This window comes from Rousettus aegyptiacus, unplaced genomic scaffold (genome assembly GCF_014176215.1).
Source record: "Rousettus aegyptiacus isolate mRouAeg1 unplaced genomic scaffold, mRouAeg1.p scaffold_m13_p_1, whole genome shotgun sequence".
Classification (NCBI taxonomy): Eukaryota; Metazoa; Chordata; class Mammalia; order Chiroptera; family Pteropodidae; genus Rousettus; species Rousettus aegyptiacus.
The window spans coordinates 126,385,941-126,407,251 of NW_023416284.1; the positions used below are offsets into that span (position 1 = coordinate 126,385,941).

At 35.4% G+C, this 21,311-nt stretch overlaps 1 protein-coding gene across 3 annotated transcripts in view; it reads right to left on the reverse strand.

Annotated features, from left to right (window-relative positions):
- The window catches only part of UBE3D (ubiquitin protein ligase E3D), a 143,792-nt gene that overhangs the window by 42,309 nt on the left and 80,172 nt on the right, over positions 1-21,311 (reverse strand). Inside the window, exon 10 of one of the 3 annotated variants that reach the window (XM_036219737.1) lies at positions 11,504-15,624. The exons of the other annotated variants lie outside the window; for them this stretch is intronic. Within the exon in view, the coding sequence (XP_036075630.1) occupies positions 15,577-15,624 (48 nt within the window). The 3' untranslated portion in view covers positions 11,504-15,576. Of the gene's footprint in view, positions 1-11,503; positions 15,625-21,311 lie in introns of those variants that run through there. 3 annotated transcript variants of the gene reach the window in all.

Consider the following 21,311-nt stretch of genomic DNA (forward strand, 5'->3'; position numbering starts at 1 on the left):
TAACCTGAGAAATGTTCTGCCCTCCAATTTCCTCTGACAATAAAGAGTTGAGGGCACAGATTTAGAAACAAAAAGTTTTAGGGAATGTTCGATAACAGAATGGGGAAAAAATGAGAATGAGCAAAAAGCAATAAAGCTTGGAAAGCAATATGTTTGGTCATTTTCATCCAAAATTAGAACTTCGTGCCCCTAAGACACAAGCCTAAATAATGTTGTTTGTGTTGCATTAACCTTAAGCTATCATACGGCAAAAGTAGATTACAGGAGATCACGAAAAAACAGTTATAACATTAGCAGCAGCTAGCAGGAATATTTTGGCAAGCAATCATTCTTACAGATTCAGTTATAAATGTCAGGATCACAATTTGAGTCTGTGTGAGTTCGTACATAATTCAAATATAAATATAAAAGACCGCAAAAATAAGTACCATACTGAAAAATGACCATCTCACAAGGCACTCATATTTGAGGTTTGATGTTTCTCTTCCTCTGCTTTTACCCTCTCATTTAAGGTGTTTATGAAGAATGGCAGAGACCTGGGGTTGGAGGGGTGTTGAGCCATCAGCTGGTTGAACTCTACCACTCTCGTTCTCCACAAGCACAACCATTTCTACTTGTCAATATGGTTCCCTAGAATTAAAAAATTTAAAGATATTCTCTCATTGAATACCGAGGCCTATCTATACTCATCAATGTCCTGGGTGTTGTGAATTATATTAAAGTGTAAGATGATCCCATTTCAAGGGACTTATCTCATTGGAAAACCTGGACATACATTTAAGCAGCTGTCACTCATAATAAGTGATGGCAGTCAGAGAGAGGAACAAGGAAAACAAGAACTTAATCCTATTGTCTTCTTTGGTATTCTTCACAGTACCTGATATATGGTATAAAAAACAGCTTGTTGAACAAGAGAGGTACAGATAACAGAACACTGGGCTGGGAGATAAGGGGCCAGGTCTCTAATTTTAATAGATGTGGATGTTTAGAATTAAAAATAGAAGGAGTCGTCACAGGGATAAAAGTAAAAACCATCTATGTAGCATTTATTATATTCTAAGTACTTCTCATATATTGACTTTGTCATTACAATACCCATAAGGTAAGCAATACTATTAATATATAGATGAATAAAGAGAGGCTCGGAGACATTTTTGCCTGAGGTCCCACAGCCAGCATATGGAGGAGCTGAACTTTCATACTGTACCTGACTTATTTTTTAAGACCATGCTCCAATCTTCACCCCTAAGTCCTGCCATTTCTGAGATTCTGTAGTTTTATGTTCCCATCCCTGTTATAACATCTTATTCGATTGTGAAGTAAAGCAAAACTCATAAAGTATTCAGACATTTCTGCAGAAATTTTACTGATATCTAAGTATGTAATCAATTTCTACTTCTCACATTAATATATCTTAAATACTATTACTTTAGAATCTGTGAGACAACACAGCACACACATTGTATTTAGTTTCCAGAGGTTCCTATTGAAGGCTGGCACATTCAGAATACACTAACTGGTAAATTATTTAGCTATTTTGTTTCACTCTGATGAATAGAACATTGAGTTGAATTTGAGCATTAGTATTATCAGTGAGTGAAAGAAGATACAAATCTGATCAAGATTAATGGTACTGTTTGAAGAAAATTATTGTAACACCTGTGTATGTTCAGCTGTATCCCTCCTCCCCATGCCAACTTAGTTTTAGATTATTATATTACAGAAGGAACCTTTTGTTTCATCTACCCAGCTTCCTGCACTTGCAGTATCCCATAAGAAGTCAGACAGTAAAGTTATTAAAAGCTGGTTTCTATGTACTGATCCGAAAACTATCACTGATGGTTGTAAAGAAGGGATACAAGGGGGCACTTAGAAAACTAGGAAAAGGCTAAGGTTCTGCCTCAAAAATCCTGCTTTACCCTCCTTTTCTAAAATATGTGAAACAAAATGACAGTTCAAAGTGAGAACTTTTTTCTGATTCTTATTTCCAGCATTGAAATGTCTAAATTCTTATAAAGAAATCAATTTCCACTTTCCCCTGAGAGATTACAGAAGCTCCACTAGGAAGACAGAGAAGGAGGGAAGGAAAGAGAAAGCAATGAAGGCAAGACTAGTGCAAACAGAATTGCAACGAAGGCAGGACAAAAACTGAAGTTAACTTCTTAGTTTTGCCAATAGTTTTATATTTCTCTTCAAGTCATTTTTCAAATTTCTGAAAGAACAATGCTCATTTACTTTTCTACCACAGACATAAAAGTAAAGGGTAAGGAAAACTCTTTACTTTCTGAATCTTACTGCCACACAAACTCTTCACGAATCTGAGCTTTTTATGCTATTTACATACATGACACAGTGAAGGTATGGGTTTTTTAAATTTGTTTTTTATTTTAATTTTTCTATTGGAGTTGACACTCAATATAACCCTATACCAGTGGTTCCGGACAATGGTTAGACGTCTATAAAATCTATTAAGTGATCCACTCGACCCCTCCAGCACCCACCTGGCACCACATATAAGGGGTACAAGTTTTATAAAGTCATTTTATAAATAAGAAACACAACTGAGTTTACTAGATAAAAAAGATGGAAAAAAGACAAAAGCATTTTCAGAAAAGTTTCCTAGTTTAGCTTAGATAATTGAAGTACCATGGAAACATAAGGTTTGGCGTAACAGGATGACTTAATGAGATGTAAACTAGGTACTGTCTTCTTTGCTGCTTTGGATTCATTCATAAAAGGATTATAGGATAGTTTTCACTCTCTTCCCCTTCCCTAGAGCATAGAAAAGACAGAAAGATCTTTCTGAGCTTGAATCCTTGCTTCCTTTACCCCTCCTTGAGGCTACAGCTTCCAGTAGGCAAGGGAAATTGGCCATCACAAAGGAGAAAGGAGACTTCTTGAGATGCAAGCTAGGGGAGGGAAAGGTTGATATGTTCCCAACTGAGGGCGACTCACTGCTCTTTTTTTAGTGACTGGCCTTAGAAAGATCAAGACCCGAGCAGGCCGATGATTATAAGGATGCCAGTGGAGATCCTGGAGGTGGCAGGCAGCACAGGTCTCAATTACTAGCCTGGCACAGAAGGAGGCAAAATGTTAGGGAAACTGCCTATATAGGGATTTGGGTGAAGAAACCTTTTTCTTGATTTTCCTGGACTGACGAAGACTCGTTACTTTAAGAAATTGAACTGACTGGTTATTTTAGGAGAAAGAATACTTGCTTGAGCAAAATACACAGACATCATAGTTTCAATAACTATCCCAAACTGGCAAACAGGAAACAAGGCCATGCAAAAAAGGTTCACCGTAAACCTCACTACCTGAGAAAACAGTATTTCAAACATCATCATATGAAATTATTGTACTAAGAAAGATATTAAAGTACAACTGGAAAAAATATATATGTATTATTTTTAAAAGACACCTTCATAGAGAGAAGTATATATTAACGCTATAACCAAATACCACATAGTTGGCTGAAGTTATGGGAGAGATGTGTCTTGAGATGAATTATGGAACAGAGGAGCTCCATGTCTACCAATAAATCTCTAAAGTCCTTGGTCAAAGTTTCCCTTCTCGTCCAGGCTGACGAATGTGTTTAGGGGTTTGATATTCAGAAAAATCCTTAGGAGGTAGTCTAAGAGTAATTTTTCCCAGAGAAACACAAAGTAGTGCAGAAGGCAAAGTAAATGGCTTTCAGTATGCCTTTGATATGCTTATCTTTTTAATATAGTAACACCATGTTGATCTGAAACAACACAATTCAAATGGAAAGTTAAGATACATTACACATTTTGCTGCTTTCTAAAATAGCATGTCATTAAGCCTAAAAAGGTTTCATCAAGCATAATTTAACCTTTTCCTAATTATCTAAGGTCAACATTATGAATTATCTATTAGCTACATAATCTTAGGCAAGTCACCTAAACCTCTCTAAGCTTCAGTGGCCTCATCTTTACTATGTGAATGATAATATTTATTTCTAGAATAGTGATGGTAGATTAAATGAGATCATCCCTGTAAAGCACTTAGCACAGTAGCACAAAGTCCTTTACATCATCAAAAAAACCAAAATGGCAGCCACTGCAACTTTTAATAAATTTCCCTGCTCTTGACTGTGATCTAGAAAATTAGGCTGACCTATGCATGAGTCTAACTTCTGAGGAAGTTACCACATAAGATTTAAAACTTTAAGAGATTTATTTCTCTTTTAGGAAAAAGATTTAACTCCTGTTTCTTCCAATATAGTAGACCTGATGTCAGGAGAAGCCCTCTCAGTCAGGAAGACTAAAAATGCTAACTAAATACTTTTTAAACTCTTTTAAACATGTAAGTGGATTGTCAGGAGTATAAGTGAAGCATCTGAGCTAGGAGACTATCCTGGAGACTCTTGGTGAGCCATGGCTGAAGAGTTTTCTCTGAGGCCCCTGCCCATGCTTGAAGGTCTAGACTGTAGTATGAGTTTTAAACTGTGGAATGCTAGGCATCAAAGGACAAGCCTGGGGCCCTGCAGAATAGAAGGTCGGATAGGTAACCCCTGAGATCCCTGTCCCTCCCCCACAGTACATAAACTAGAAAAACAATCTGCCTTCTAGAGGCAGACAGTGAGTGAGGCTATTCTTGCCTGCATCAGACTCTGGCATGGAGGGTGGGGGAAAGGGACCTCTGAGAATCCCCAATCACAAGCCTACTCTTGGGCATGTTTGGGATTAGAATTGACCCTGTTTATGGGGTCTCCAAACAATTCTCTTTACAGGAAGATATTTCCAACCCAGCCCTCAAAGAACTCCCACAGATAACGTTCCCAGGAGAACACACATCATCACAAAATAACCCAATATATGAGCAGGTCAACAGAAACAACTTATATAACCGGACTTGTAAAACTGTAGGTATCTTAGTTATGGAAGAATATATAAGCATGTTTAAAGAAATAAAAAAAATATTAAAAGTACACCAATGTGAGACTTTCAAAAATGTACAGGCAGATTTAAAAAAGAACCAAACAGTACTTCTAGAAATAAAAAAATATCAAAATTGATATTAGAAATTTAACAGATAAGGCAAATATGAAATTGGATATCACTGAAGTACGATTAGTGATTAAGACTAAATAATAGTTGTGGTAGACTTAAAGGATATATTCTGAACATCTTTTACCAAAATTCTGAAAATGTAGATGAAACAGATAAAACCCTAGAAAAAGATAAATTATTGAAACTGATTTAAGAGGAAATAGAAAGACCTAATCAGCTGAAATATTTACCTCTGTTGAATCAGGAGTTAAAAATTCTTGCAACTTAGAAAATACCAGTTTTACAAGTGAGTTTTATGTAGCAGGTAATTTCGATATTATATAAAGTCTTCCAGAAACAAAAAAAAAGAATTCTCTCCAAGTCTATCAAAAACTTGACACTAAAACTCCACAAAGACAGTATAATAAGAGAAAGTTACAAGCTTCTATCTCTTCTGAACATAAATGCAGATCATAAACAAAATAGAAGAGAATTTTGTGTCATGACCAAGTTGAGTTTAACTCAAGAATGTAAGTTAGTTTAACACTTGAAAACTATCTTAGGTAATTCACCATATTAAGAGATTCAAGGCAGCAAAAAAAAATTGTGTTGAAAAAGCCTAGAGCCAAATGTAAAAAAATAAATTTAAGCTTTGTAATACTCTTTGTATTACAAAGAGTATTACCTTCAATGTATATCTGGTACTTCAAAATAGCTAAAGCAGTGCTAATTTTTTCTTAAGCAGAAACAGGTATATGCAAAGGCAGCATATAAAGAGAAGCCAAGGACAAAGAAAAGTCCACAAACAGTAGACAATAAACATATTGTTCTCATTTATTCAAAAATATTTACTGAGTCTCTGCTATGTGGTGAGGTGCTATACTTGACGAGATGGACGGTAGTAAAAAACAAACAATAACAACAAAAACCACAACTAAAAAAGCACTAAAAAAAGAAAGATATGGCCTTTTTCTTGCAGAGCTTATGGTTATTAATTGATAAAACAAAATACTTTGATAGAAAAGTAAATTGATATGAATATTCTGGAGAGTAATATAGCAAAATATATCAAAGGCCTCAAAAATATTCATACCTTCTGACCTAGGAAATTATTACAAATTTGGCAAAAGCTTATGCACAAGAATCTTTTCTCCAACATGATTTATTTTTTTGTACAAAAAGTTGAATTTATTGTTAATGAGAATTTAACAATAACATTTAGTTTGTTCACAGTTTCTAGTATTAGAAATTCAAAACACTATATTTTGCCTCTCAGTCCAATTGCACACACTTAAAAGTGATTAGGTACTGTATAAACAATTGATTACAATTTACAGAATATCTTGTAAAAAAAATCTTGCCAAAGCAGACATGAGCTTTATCCTTAAAATTACTGAATCTTTGTCTAAATTAAAAAAAAAAATTAAGGAACACATATTTCATCTTGTTCTGTATTTTAAAAATACTATCATTTGTTTTCTTTAAAATATTTTGATCCATTTATTCAAAAGTATTTTGAAGTTCAACTGTCCAAATTAAGGCACAATGTCAGCATTTCATTGAGCGAGTCTTTGTTAGCCTGTTGGTCAGGCTTTTCTAAGATGTGAACTCTCATCTTTATCGGTCCAAATAAGCCCACTTAGAATGAGTCGCACATCTGTCCAGCTGTGTTGTTGCCATGCATGCCCCTGCAGATCTACATCATCCAATGTTATTAACATCAGCTAGTTGACAATCCATATCTGTCTTGTATAATGTTCAAGTTGACACATCCTCCAGACATAGTCCCTTTTTCAATGCTGGCCTCAAAAAGTTTAGTGTGCCACCAGTATAAACTGGTAAAAATTCTAGTGATACTTGTCCCCAAAGCTATATCTGTGGCACTTGTTAAGGCTGCACCATTTTGATGAACTTCAGACTGAAGATGTCCACATAACAGAGGGTGTCAGCTAATATGATCCTTCCCTCAGCATCAATGTCATCCACTTGTATGGTCTCCTAGCTTTGACTCCAATGACATCTCTTGACTTGTTGGCTTATGTCTGGGCTTATTTTCACAAAGAAGGGCAAACCTGTTATATTAAATGGCAAGTTGAGCTTTGCAGCAGTCACAATGGCCAAACATACAGCAGCTTCTCCCATGTAAGCCCTCATGAAGTCATTATCTGCAGAAAACTTGTTAAGACTACCCTCAGGGTCAAAGAAAATTCTCTGTGCACAAATTATAGTGGCATTCTACTTGTACTAAGGCTGCCCTTGTACTGAATTTCCAAGAGGACTGAAGGGTCATTACATCCTGTGGCCATACTTTAAAAAGATCCAATTTTTCATCACTCTCCCCAGGATTTACGTGTGACCTTGACCTCAGCTTTACTATTAGCACTTTAAAGATTCTTCCCAATAATTTTGTGAAAATATGGTAGGTATTACTTCATTGGCTAGAGTCTCTATCACGTAGGAGGCCAAGTTCTACCCAGAAGCAAGCAGGACTCCTCTCTGCTTTCTGCCAGGCCTGCCAATTCCCACTTCACTGGAGCTGAGCAAATATAAGAGTTTTCTTTTTCTGCTTCAGCTCTTCATATTCATATAGACCAAAAAGTCCTCCTGCCACTACAGTCTGGGCATCTCCCCATTGGTTCTCCTCCACAGATAAGATATCTTTGTCATGAAGCTACCTGTAGTCTGATGAAATAGCAACTCTGATATTTTCTTTGCCTTCATTCTGGTTTTCCTGGCCATTTATTTCATCTGCCTTTTTGCCTAGGATAACAGGATGCTGGGGAAGTCAGGATGCAGGCCATAACAGGTTCATGTTTTGCCTGCCTTCAGAGGTTGATCAGAATGATTACTTTTCTCTTGACTTTCCAGAAATCAATTTATCAAAATTATTTCCTGTCCATATAAACTGTGGTGCATCTTCATTTCCTTTGGCATAGATTCCTAAAATAAAGTCTCTTGTCATGGTTGTGGTAGGGAGACCTTAGACCTAAAGATGCTTTCCGCCCCAGGCCCACATAGGGACTCTACTGCAGCACTGTTTGCCATCTTAAAGACAAGAAACAGCCTTAGAGTTTATACAAAATAGTCATACAAATGAATATTATGCAGCCATTAAATATTATGTTTGCAAACCACATTCATGGTCAGGGAAACTGTTCACAAAGATGAAACATTAAGGGAAAGAAGCAAAATCAGTTCCATTCATTATTGAATATCAAGCAGATATTACAAATTATGGTTCATAATGATGGAAGTCAATAGCTTAATTGTTAAAAGCACAGACTCTGGAATGAGATCTATGTTGGAATCTCACCTCTATCACTTAATAGCTTTGTAAACATGAACAACTTTTTGAATATTTCTGTGACTCAGTTTCCTCATGTAACAAATATACATAATGTAATACTTATGTTAGGGGTTCCTGGAAAGACTAAACGAGTTGATACGTATAAAGTGCTTAGAAGAGAGACTATCATAAAACACTAAATATTAGGTGTTATTATTATTAAATGATGTAGGAAACCATTTATAACATAAAGAAAGCAGTTTTAACATTAGACACAATACACAATCCAGTTTTGTAAAAACTGCCTTCTTTCTCCATTAACTCCTTCCTCCCCACCACGAGTGTGCACACAGAGGAAAAAACAGGAAGGAAAACACCTAAATGCTAATGATGAAGGCTATAACTCAGGAAAATTTATTTTACTTTTTAGACCTGTTTTTAAATTTCTGACAATCATAATACACATTTTTTAAATTAAAGAAATCCTTAATTTTTTTAAAGGACTCCCGTTTCTTCTGCTTGAACCATAGTACTCCTCAGATCCAGCATATTAATATTTTTCACAGAGATCCAAGTTAGTGATGTAACTTTCAGGTTAGTAGGTAAGAGAATGAGGTCTAAAGAAAATATCAGAAAGGAAAAATTGGCAGGTCCTCCCACACCATGGAGGAGAAAAATAATTTCAGTATTTCCATGTAGAGAAACAGGTCAGCTGGTGATAACACTCATGAGAAAAGCCAGCACAGGGTTAGGGGTAAGGAAAATGAGTTTTTATCCCCTTAGGTTTGATTTGCTAAGGTTTTACATTTATGGCCTACCAAAGTCAGGATGTCCTATATATATAGAGACAAAAAAGTGGTAAGGGCAAGTGACAAGATGTGTCTTAAAAGAAAGTCTACTTTAAAAATAAAATATATGATTTGGAGAAGAAATAATAAAGCAAAGTCACCTTTCTTTTAATTTGGACATATTTTATGTCTTTATTTTGTTACAGTCAATCTACTGTAACAAAAATGTCCCTGGAGTGCTATCACATTTTCTTGCTGCTCAGCACCTTTTGAAACACCTTTGAAATGAAATGTCTGAGGAATTTCTTTCCTTATTGGTCCTACTTCCTTAAGTCAGAAGCCAAGAGACTTTTTTCTTTAGCTTCTATGACGCTAGGGCAGTACTGTATGATTAGACTCCAACAACTAGATACCTGCTCAGGACTTAGCTTTGGAAGTAAGTAATTTCAGGAGGAAACATGGAAAATCCATCCTGTGGTAACTAAAAAAGAAATATCAGTCTTTCTGAGGGCAGCAGGGCAGAGTCACCTGTATAAGCGAAATTTTCCCTAAAACAACCAGATGGCTTATTGGACTCCATTCCTGGCTGTATGCTTAACTACCCTTTCCCCCAACCACCCCCCAAAAAGATAAAAACAAAGGTCTAATGACGATCTTTCATGTGCCCGATGTTGTCTGATCTTGGAAGCTAAGCAGGGTCAGGCCTGGTTAGTATTTGGATGGGAGACCACCTAGGAATACTAGGTACTGTAAGCGTTTAAAAAAAAAAGAATGCAAAATTTGGTTAGATGCTAAAATGGATTATGGGAACCACACACATATAAATGACTTTCTTTTTTAAGCCAATTCCTATCAACCACTAAAAACAGAACAAGTCTATGACTCTCTCAGGGATACCTGAGAACATTGTTAATGATGTTACATGTATCATAAAAAGCAGAATAGAAAATAATATGAAGTTTTAAAAATATAGTTCAACTATATCCTGATTTCTGTAATCAGCTCTATATTGCAAATTACCACTTCATCATGGTAAATTTGCAAATATATTGGGAAGTTTAAGATCTTTTAACACCTGTTTTAGGGACACAACAACCTTATATAAGCCCCTCTACATATTTAGAAACGATTCATTTACCAAGTCTGCTTAAATTTTAAAACATGAATGCATTCAGTGATAATTTTATTTTGCAGAGTAGAAAGAAGCACAAGGGAGCTTCTAAATGTTGGCTCTCATTATACTTCCAATTATTTCAATTATTCCCGATTATGCAGAAGGCAATTTCCCCTCTGACAAAATGCTGGATAAAGATATCCACGGGAATCCAAATAGCAGTCTTTGTACATATGGTAAATTATATCTTGGGGGGTTGGGGGGACAAAAAGCTATAAGCTAGGTGATGTAATATGAATTTTTCTCATGGAAACACTATTATAACAAAGGCTTGTATAACTAAACCTATCCCAACTTTATATATAAGTGGCTACAAACATCTTATTTAATTAACTCTTCTGCATTATCTCAAACATAATTCCAAAAAAATATGGCAACCAAAATAATAAAACTATGCCTACTATGATTTATGCTTGATTTTATGATACAAATCAAAGGTTGAAGAAATAACAAATATTTGGGTAAATGTAAGATGTTTATCCAGCCCACAAGCCAATGAATCCTTTCTTAACTTTCTTACTTCATAGGTGTGGTTTTTCAATAGCCAAATTTGTCCTAAATAACCCTGGGTCCTAATCACATCTGATGGAGATGAACTCTGACTTAAGGAATTGACTGTCTTATCATGAAACTATGAAACTAAGTTTTTTTTTTTGAGGAAAAGGGTCACTTAGGTGCTTTTTGAGAAAATGTCATTTTTGCTAAGCTTTCTTATAATTAAAGAATTAGATAAGGGCTTTCCATTATTAAAAACTAGAAGATTTCTGATTTTCTTAAGATTCAAGCTCAATACCATTGAATATCATTTGAATCTAAATGTTAGGGCATGAATATCTTTAAGATGAAGATAACCAACATTTACTTCTGCAGCATTTCCATCCATCAAAATGTAAATTCTGACCATCGACGAGATTTGAAGCTTTGAAATAAATGGTGGCCAAACTAAAAAACAATTAATTATTGTGTATGTATTAAAACTTTTTACCTCAACCTCAAGGCTTATGTATGTTATCTTACTATGGTAATACGGTGACTTACAATCAGTGTGATGATTTCTTGATCTGTATCCCTGCTGCTTCTTGGCTCTAACTCTCAAATGGAGTCTGGTGGGCCTCTAACACAATGGTCCCCAACATTTCTGGTACCAGGGACCGGTGCTCCTATGAGAATCTAACGCTTGATGACTTGAGGTGGAGCTGAGGTGGTGATGATAGCGCTGGGGAGCGGCTGCAAATATAGATGAAGCTTTACTTGCTCTCCTCCTGCTGTGCGGCCCAGTCCCTAACAGACCACAGACCAGTCCTGGTCCACAGCCCTGGGGTTGGGGACCCCTGCTCTAATAGCTCTCCTCCCTAGTTGGTAATATTATGTTCCCTTTCTTAGAATTCAAAGAATAAGGTTTGGTCTAGCTTCCCATCTTATTTGAAACCTCTTTAATTTTTTGGTATATTATCCAATATTTAAAATTATTTTTAATTTTGAAATAATTTTAGACTTAGAAGTTACAAAATAAAAATATACAGTATTTCCATATTCCCCTCATCTATTTCCCCCTAATATTAACATCTTATATAACCACAGGACAATTATCAAAACCACAAAACTGATATGTGTACAATATTTACTAAGAATATTAAGACCTTATTCAAATTTCACCAGGTTTCTCACTTTTATTTTTCATTTGTTACATTTAGATCTCTAATCCATTTGGAGTTTATTGTAAGTATGCTGTGAGAAGCATCTAATTTTATCTTTGTCCAAATAGTGACTCAATTGTTCATAGTCAAAAAATGGAAAAGACCAAATATCCATTCACTGATGAAGGGATAAATGAAATCATCCATACAGCAGAATATTACTCAGCAATAAAAAAAAAATAAAGCACTGAAACATATTACAACATGGATGAACTCTGAAAATGTCATGCTAAGTGAAAGAGGCCAGTCGCAAGAGACCATGTCGTCACATTAAAAACAAAAAAAAAAAAAAATAAGAAAGCCTCTGTAATTCTAATTTGTATGTCCCTTTTCACTTAGAAGTTTTTTAATAAGAGAATTTATAAATATCTAGGTATAAGGGCTTTCTTCTTTGTTTTTGTTGGTAAATTGTGGCTTTTAGTATTAAAAAGTCTCTTTTGTCAGGTTTAATGCTCTGTGGCTTAAATTCTATGTTTTCTGACATCAGGATCACTACCACTTATCTCTCATTTTGTTTACATTTACGTAGTACAAACATAATTCCACTTTTGTCCATCCTTTATTTTTAGAATATCTGAGTCACTCTTTTAGCTCAGTCTGCTATAATAGAACATATACTTGAGTTTTATACTGTGAGCCACATTGTAAATCTTTTTCTTTTAATAAGTAAATTAAACACCTTCACATTTATTGTTATGACTGATATGTTTAGTAACAAATCTATCATAATATTTTATAACCATAAATTAAAAAGAATATTTTCTGTTTCTTTCCCTGTAAGAGGTGTCTATTAATATTTAGAAAAGTTTATTATTTTCGTTCTAGTGGTCACCTTTGTACTTACTCCTTTTAAATGCTCTTTACTTAATTATTCATCATCTGGTTTACCAGGTTTTTTTCTTTTGGCAGGGCGGTGAATGTGGGGGTGAGGGTTGGTATTCTTTATCACCCACTTTTCGTCTATAAAACAATAAGTTTTTTCTATTTCTATCTTTCCCTATCCCTTCTCCTCCCCCTTTTTAGTTACATTATTTCAACTTTGTCATAGTATACATTTCTGCATTAGTCTACTACCATCACATGCATGACTGTTCTAGTCTCATGCATGAATCTATAAATTCTTAAAGACCATGATCATTGTCAGTCCTATGCTGAAGTTTTCTTGCTCATTTTATGGTAATCTTCTAGTATAGGAGCCAACACACTTTTTTATCTTTACCAGATAGTAAAGACTGTAGGCTTTGTGAGCCCTATGATCCCTGTTGCAATAACTCAACCCTATCACAGCATAGAAGAAAAACAGCCATAAATAATATGTAAACAAAATAACCGTGGCTGTGTTCCAGTAAAATTTCACAAAAACAGGTGGGAGGCCATAGTTTGCTGACTCCGGTTCTAGTATATTCTTCCAGAAGGGCCTGATAAGTGGAGGATTCCCTAAAATTTTGTATGGTCAAAACTGCGTCAGTATTATCTTAATTGCTGAAGGACAGCGTGGCTGCATATTTAAAAGCCTTTCTTTCACTGAGGTAATTAAAAATATATATTTTTTAATGCTGCCCCATTGTTGCCTTGATTTATAGATTTAAGTCTCATGCTAGTCTATTTTGCCTTTGAAAGTCATTTGATCTTTTGGCCTAGACAACTTGACGTCTTGATTTTTATCTCTGAAATTTAAGAGTTTTAGTCTGATGTCTCAAACTTGATCATTCTATGTTAATTTTCCCAAGCATCCAGTGAACCCTCTCAATGTGTAGATTCAGGTCTTTTTATATTTTTAGAAAGTTTTCATAATTAGTGTGGACTCAGGTTTTTTCTATTTATGAATGATTTTTTTAAATTACAGTTTTAAATATTAGCTCTGTATCATTGGTCTTTTTAAATTTAGTGACTCTGACAAATTTTTTTTTAAATGACTGTTTCTCTTTCATTCTTTATATTTTCTCTTGGACCTGAAGGGTGGTAGAATAGGCTACCCCAAAATATGCCACATAAAGATTATTTTGAGTTAAAAGCACTTGAAAAACAGCAAATGAAAGAAAAAACACTTTGACCTTTCGCCTTTCCTTAAAAGCAGGAGATGAAATTCCCAAGTGAAAGAAGTTCTCCCTGAAAGTAACATTCTTAACAAGGACAAGAAGTTGAGACCTAAAAATTTTTTATATAAATAGACCTTATAAAAATAATTCTTGTCTTCCTTAAGCCTCTCTGAGTAGTTTACCTTTCCATAACTGTCTCTCTTTGTTCAATCCACTATAAAGGCATGCAGTTTCCTCCATTTCTTTCAATCTTCATTTCCTTCATTCTTTAGGTCTTCATAAGGATGAGGGCTTCTGTGTCACATAAAACTTATATGAATTTGTATGCTTTTCTATTGTTAATCCGTCTATGTCAGTTTAATTTTCAGGGTCCAGCCAAAGAACCCTACGAAGCAGGAGTAATAATTTGTCTCCCCTTCAGAATCTTTCTTACTTTTTTATGTCGTTTTCATTTTCTTGATTATTTTACTGTCTTTTTTCAAACCCTTTTTAAAGTTGTATTAGAATCTATTTTCACTTGGGCACTTTTAAATTCATTCTTTGTTTCTGGGATTTTTTTTTTTCTTCCATTTCTTTCTTGAGTTCAATCAATTTCTTTTTAAACTATCCTGGTTTTTGTCCATTTTGCATTTCTGAATCAGAGTGATTTTTCATATCCTAAAATACCTGAGTGTCTTTAATTCTGTTTGGAGTGTGAACCTACACTTTTCTTTTACTTCACTATTGTTTTGTAGGGAAGAGTTTTTCTTAATTGACCGTTATAATTTTTCTTTTTCTAATTTTCTGCAAAATTTTTCTACTGACTTGACTTTCCTTTTGTTCATTTTTATGCTGTTGGAGTGTTTAAAAAAAAAAATCCCTGTTTGAAAAGTGCCTAAACAAATCTGACTCCAGACACAGAGAAGTGGTAAAATATGTTACTCTAGCAAAATTTAGGTACTTTAGTGGGTTCTTCTGTCACTGCATTTATTTTGATGGCAGGAAGGAGTTTTGAGGCCTCTGATTGTGTATTTCTCTTTGTCTTACGGAACTTTAAGTTCCACACAACTCACTTTTCTTTTCTCTTTCATTGCTAAAAACACTTTTTTTTCTTTTTGCTTTTTTTCCTCCAGAAGGTATACTTTTGGAAGATGGCCCTAGTAAGTGATGTACCTTGTGATGCCTACCCTTTTAAATCATGTCTATCTTTTTAAATGGTGCATCTGGCCCTATATGGCTTCTGCCCCCATGTACTTTAAATTCTCGTTCCTATACTCCATGCTCTGATCTGCTTGAACATTTTTCTAGCATTTTAAAATTTAGGCTGGATTTCATCTTTCTAGTGGCCATTCAAAAGCACCCCTAGGCAGCTTTGCTTGCCTCTCTCTTCTGTCTTCTCTGCAATTTTTCTTGGTCTGCTTTGCTTACTAAAAGCCTTCGAGCAGAGTGGAGGTGGTGAGGAAGTATAAAAAACTAAACGCTGGAACTTGTTGATTCCCTCCTCCTCCCATTTACTCACAGTTATTTTGCACTTCTAGCATTCTCTGTCTTCAAGAATGCATGTAGAATTTTCTTAATTGGGGAGTTGTTTCCTATTATTTTCAGTTTTGGAGACTGATTATGATATAGCTGCCATTGTTTTCTGCTACCTAGAAATGTATAGAGAGCATTTTTTGACTCCAGGTGATATACCAGAGGATGGATAGAGGGATACAAAATTTTCAATTTCAAAAAATGGCCAGACTAAGGAGGAAAGCAGGATTCTAGCTGACTGTTGCCAAGAATGTGGCTATGTGAGTGGAGAAGACCTTTAATTTTGAATATTCAGGGTGCAAATTCAGGTTGTTACTTCTCTCATTGATTCTCAACTCCTCACAGGGCACAGTTTTTTTGTTTGTTTGTTTTTATTTTTTATTTTTTGTTTTTATTTATTTATTTATTTATTTTTTGAGGAGGGAAGGACATAAACAGAATGGTTCACAAAACAGAAATACCATCACTGGTTTAAAAAAGAAACAACAGAATTTAGAAAAACTGAAAAATCCAGTGAATGGTTGAGTTAGCTCTACTGTAATTAAACACAATTTCCTTTTCAATTCACGTAAATCTAAAAGTAAAAATGAAGCCAGAATCCATTTGCCTCTAGAAAATACTCTATAATTTTGTGACCCGAACTGCTACCATTTAGCAGACAAGTAACAATCTGGGGATGTTTAATTCTATGACAACCGAAGGTATTTCATTTCCTCACCGTGCCACACACCCATCCTAAACAAATCTGACTCCAGACACAGAGAAGTGGTAAAATATGATAGACCAATTACATTAATTTTAAAGATGGCCACACCTTACCTTTAGTATTTACAAAGCGCCTTCATATAGGAAGGGTAGTTATTATTCTCCTTCTACAGATATGAAAACGAAGCTTATGTCATAAAGAGTTAAAGATGACACTAAAAGAAAGTCTTTGCCTTGAATTCTTCAAATATATGGCAATGATAGATAAAATATAAAATAAGAAAATTCCAAATCATAGCTACACTCAAAACAACAACAACAAACAAACAAACAAACAAACAAATAAACGAGAGAAGCATTTCCTTGGACCAGAAGCACAAAGCAGGGAGCAGAGTTGAAGCCATGGGTCTGATGGGGCTGAAGTTAAGGTCAGGCTCCAGGATAGAGTAATGTTCATGGAAGGAGACACTTGCTGCTGACAACTGCTGGGGGTGATGTACATGGGACTCGGCATTTAGAGAAATGAGAAAAGCCGACCTGCTTGCTGGTTCAGTGACTGACCTATAAGAAGCCTCATTTCATCACGGAGATCCACTATTATGAATTTGGTGCTGGACAAGGCCCAGGGAGGTGGGTTGAAGTAGCTGCAAAACCATGTGGGAAGTGGGGTAAGTTGAGAGGCGCACTAAAGAGGAGAAAAGAGGACTTATACAAGGTGAGCTTGCAAACTAAAATTTTAAAACACGTGAAGAAAACAAACCCTAAATTAGACAGCCATAAATTATCAACTAGATGATTAAGCAACTCCAGACAAAATTAAAATAACAGAATTAAAAGACTTTAAAACCAGAATGTTTCATATTCTCAGAAAGATTTTGAAAAATTGATATCTTGGAAATAAAAAATATATCCATTAAAATAAAACTCAATAATGGGAATAAGCATGAGAATGAGTGATTAGAAAATCTAGTGAGAAATTTATACTGAATGCAGATATATATACATAAGATAACATTTAAGAGACATGAAGAATAGATTCAAAGACTTATTATATATCAAATAGGAGGTCAAAAGAAGGAATTGGGGAGAGATAATGGAGATTTAATACATAATGGTTAACAATTTTCCAGAACCAATTAAAGATTGAAGTCCTCAGATGGAGTAGTCTCAGAGAATAGAAACATTTTTTAAAAATCCACACCTAGACATCACTGTAAAAGTATAGTACGTCAAGCATAGAGATAAAAATTTTATAGATCAGTCAGAAAGAAGGGATGGATTATCTTCAGAGGAACAGAAAATAATCTTAAAACAGCTGTCTTATAAACAGAAATAGATGACAAAAGGCAAAGAATGATAGACCTTCAAACTGAAAAGGAGTACAGAATTCTATACATAACTTAGCCATCATTCAAGACTGTGAACAAAATGAAGACATTTTGGACCTAGAAAGACTGAGAGAATTTACCATTTACACACTGTCAGTGTAAGGAATACTAAAAGATACAGGATGCAAGAAAAAAAAAACAAAAAAGCACAAAAATGATAGGTGTGTATGTAATGAATATTAAAATACTTAAAAATAATTAACTTATTTTGTTTTTAAGTGAAACAAAAATAGTACAGAATAATGGTGACTCTATAGGGTGAGGGGAAGGAATGTGCTTGATGTGCTTAATAAATATGGTAAGGTTCTTGACTAAAAAATGTAAAGATACTGAACACTTTAGTTTTTACTAGAAAACTTGATATTTTATACAGTTAAAAAGATTTATGATTACCACTAAAAAAAGAAAACTGCATGCTATTGTTTCCAAGACAGTAGAGGATTTTCTTTTAACCCATTTCCCATTTGCCCTGAGAATACTCGCCGGTGGCATTTCCAGGTGCAGCATTTACTCCAAGATAACTCAAGGATCACAGTCCTAACCTTACCCCCAAAGTTTGCCATTAAATATTTTGCTTTTATTATTATTTTCACATTGCTCTAGTATATCAACAGTCTTCGGAAACAAATAATATCATTCTATTTATAGCATTCTGTTTTTAGTAGTGGTATTTCTATTTAAAAAATATGGTAATTCTTGATCACTGAAAATGTCAAATCCTAGAAAATGCAGCATTCCTATGCATGACTTTAACATTGTTCTCGAACAGTTGTTAGCCGAAAATTCATTTGATGAATCCAATTTATGTATACATTTCTGTTACATTAGGATTAAAGAAGAGTTCTGTTTAGAAATAACTCCGACAGTTTTTATATTTTATTTTCACATTGAAAACCAGTCATACTTGCTTCCGCCTCTAAGGGCATGTTTATGTAAAACTAAATTAACACTGGCAGCGAATTCTACTTTTTTTTCTAAACAGGAAATGGGTTAAAAGAAGATGAGAAACTATGAAGACAACAGAAGATGAAAAAAAGAAAAAAAAGGTAAAGTTTGACAACCAAAAAACATAATCCCCTCAACACATACACAAAAATGGTAGATGTAAGTCCAATTACGTTAGAAATCATAATAATGTAATTGGATTTATCACTTATTTAAAATAAAAATACCAAGAACTATGTCTTCTGCTAGCAGTGCTCTGATTTTTGCTTAAATATTAGTATATTTAGGAAACTTTATGCTGAAAAACGGCTGACGGTTCAAATAGACCATGTCTCAAATCTTTAATGACTCTACAAATGATTTTCAAGCTGAAGTCAAATGAGAAGGAAACAGTAATTTAAGACCAGCAGGAAGAGGGTCAGAAACACTGGGACTATGGACAAATGATGTTTATAAAGAACTACATTCAGGACTATACAGACAAGAAAAGGCACTCGCACCTAAACATTACTCTGCCAATTCTTTACTCCAATTTAGCCTGTGTTCTGTTATTACAACTTCGAACAATGCACCAGGCACCCTTTTGTATGCTACAGATTAATCAAACTGCCTTATATCACTGAAAGCTAACTGTGGATGCTAACTGCATGAAGCCCTTATTGAAACTACAAAAAAACAAAACAAAACAAAACAAAACAAAACTTTCCCCACTGCCCCAACATAATCATTCCTTTGTAACCATTATTCCCAACTTCCAGACTAGAAAGAGCTACATGTTGATCTTTAAGGAGGTGTTAACCTTATCCTGAATGCCAGCCTTTCTTCTCCAGTCTAATTTAATCCATACGTTCTCACACTACTGTGATTCCTTCAACTACTGAATCATAGTATCAGTGAATTTTTGAGCTGGAGGAATGAGAAACCTGGGATCTTGGCAGGTAAATGCCTTGTACCCAGTCACTGATTGCAGGTATCACAGCAGCCAAATGGAAACGCAGACCCATCTCCCACTTCCACTTCAAGGCTTTCCCCCACTATATCACATGTCGGGGGAGAAGACTGTGGACCAAAAGGGTAAGAAAATGACTTCATTCTTCTTCCTCACAATTCCTTTGGCCTAGTTCCCCAACACCTTTTCTGTTCTCAACTTTCTCACTTTGCTGAAGCGATTAGTTGTTGCGAGGAGGGCTCATGAGAAATTCTCAATGCAAGCTTAGAACAGTTTCACCTTCCAAACTAGCACTGCCTTGAAGGCTGGCATCCTTCCCAGGCTCTTGTTTCCCTCTCTGGCCAGAAACCTTCTGTGAAAAACATGGTGGGTTCTTTCATGGGAGAAGCAAGTTCAGTCAACAATACCACTTTGTTTCTAAAAGCACATGTACCTTTAATCTCCTTTTTGAAGAAGCAAGTCTCCCCACCAGGAGGCATCTGACTGAACATAGCCATGATCAGTGTGTGGGAAAGAACCTAGTCCTCTTATTAACAGCTCCAGGCAAGGGGAGAGGCTCATATTTTAGAAGACTTTCTTAGAATAACCATATTTACAAATAAAATAAATGCAAATGCGAAACCATTGGAAAATTCCTAAGCCACAAATGTTTCAACATGGACCAGAGTCAGAAACAAAGGGAGAAACAAAGAGTGGAAGAAGCCTGAAGGAGGGTGGGGAAGGAAGGAGGAAGCAGAGAAACCAAGGGCTGTCCAGAGAACACCCCGAGTTTTTCCCTCTTCCTTTCCTTTGACAGACAGCCCACCTGACAGTGTTTTCCCTTTGTCTGCTTCTACATGGAGTGACTTAGGTTTCTCATGCAGGAAGAGGCCAGGACAGACTGCATACTAACCCCATCATTCCTGACCTTTCTTTGTGGCTATTAGGAAGGTCATGGGACACAGACTCCATTGTCTTGGAGGAAAAAAAAAATCTAGGTGGCTTGGCTTTATCCATGCTTTTTATCAGTTAAACACTTTCAAGATGTTCAAAAGAAATAAGGACTTAGTCCCTTTAAGAAACAGTTATATTATTCAGCCTGGGAGAATAAATTAGGAACAGCTGGGAACAGACAAAATGACTCTATGTGTTTCTAGTTTAAAAGGAACTTTATAATTTAACCCAACCTCCTCATTGTACAGATAAAGAAACTGGGACACATAGAGGTTACTTGACTAGACCAGGGTTACAAGTCCAGTTGGTGGCAGATTTAAGACCACACCTTGAGTGTCAGGGTAAGCGACTGTCCTGTCACACAAGACTTGCCAGGAAGAGAGAAGAGTACAGAGGCTGCATGTTCCTGAGGGAGAAAACCCAGGGACCGAGACACTGGAATGCTAGGTGTCCACACCAAATGGCAGAAGGATGACTTACAAAGGTAACACCTGGATCCTACCAAGCATCTGAGTGTAAAAGGGAGAGGCGGCGGTATGAGAAAAAAGTCAAAGAAAAACATGCAAACCTCATAACGATGATTCGGTTTACTTCAACAGTCAGGGACTATGTTAAGTGCAGGTTAAGAAGCAAAAGTGAAGAAAGAGAAAAATAATTAAGCTATTTGAGCTATTGATTAGGTGTTCAACATAATTAAGATTTTTTCCTTTACATTTCTCTTTTTAGTGGGAATATATTCTATTACAAGTGTTTCTTACCTTGGTTCTTGAGAACTCTTATCAGAAATATTTTGGATATTTTGTTATAATGCAGATTCCTGGGCTCTCCTCCAGAGTTAGTGAGTCAGAATCTCATGCTGTCACTCAGAAACCTGAATTTTACA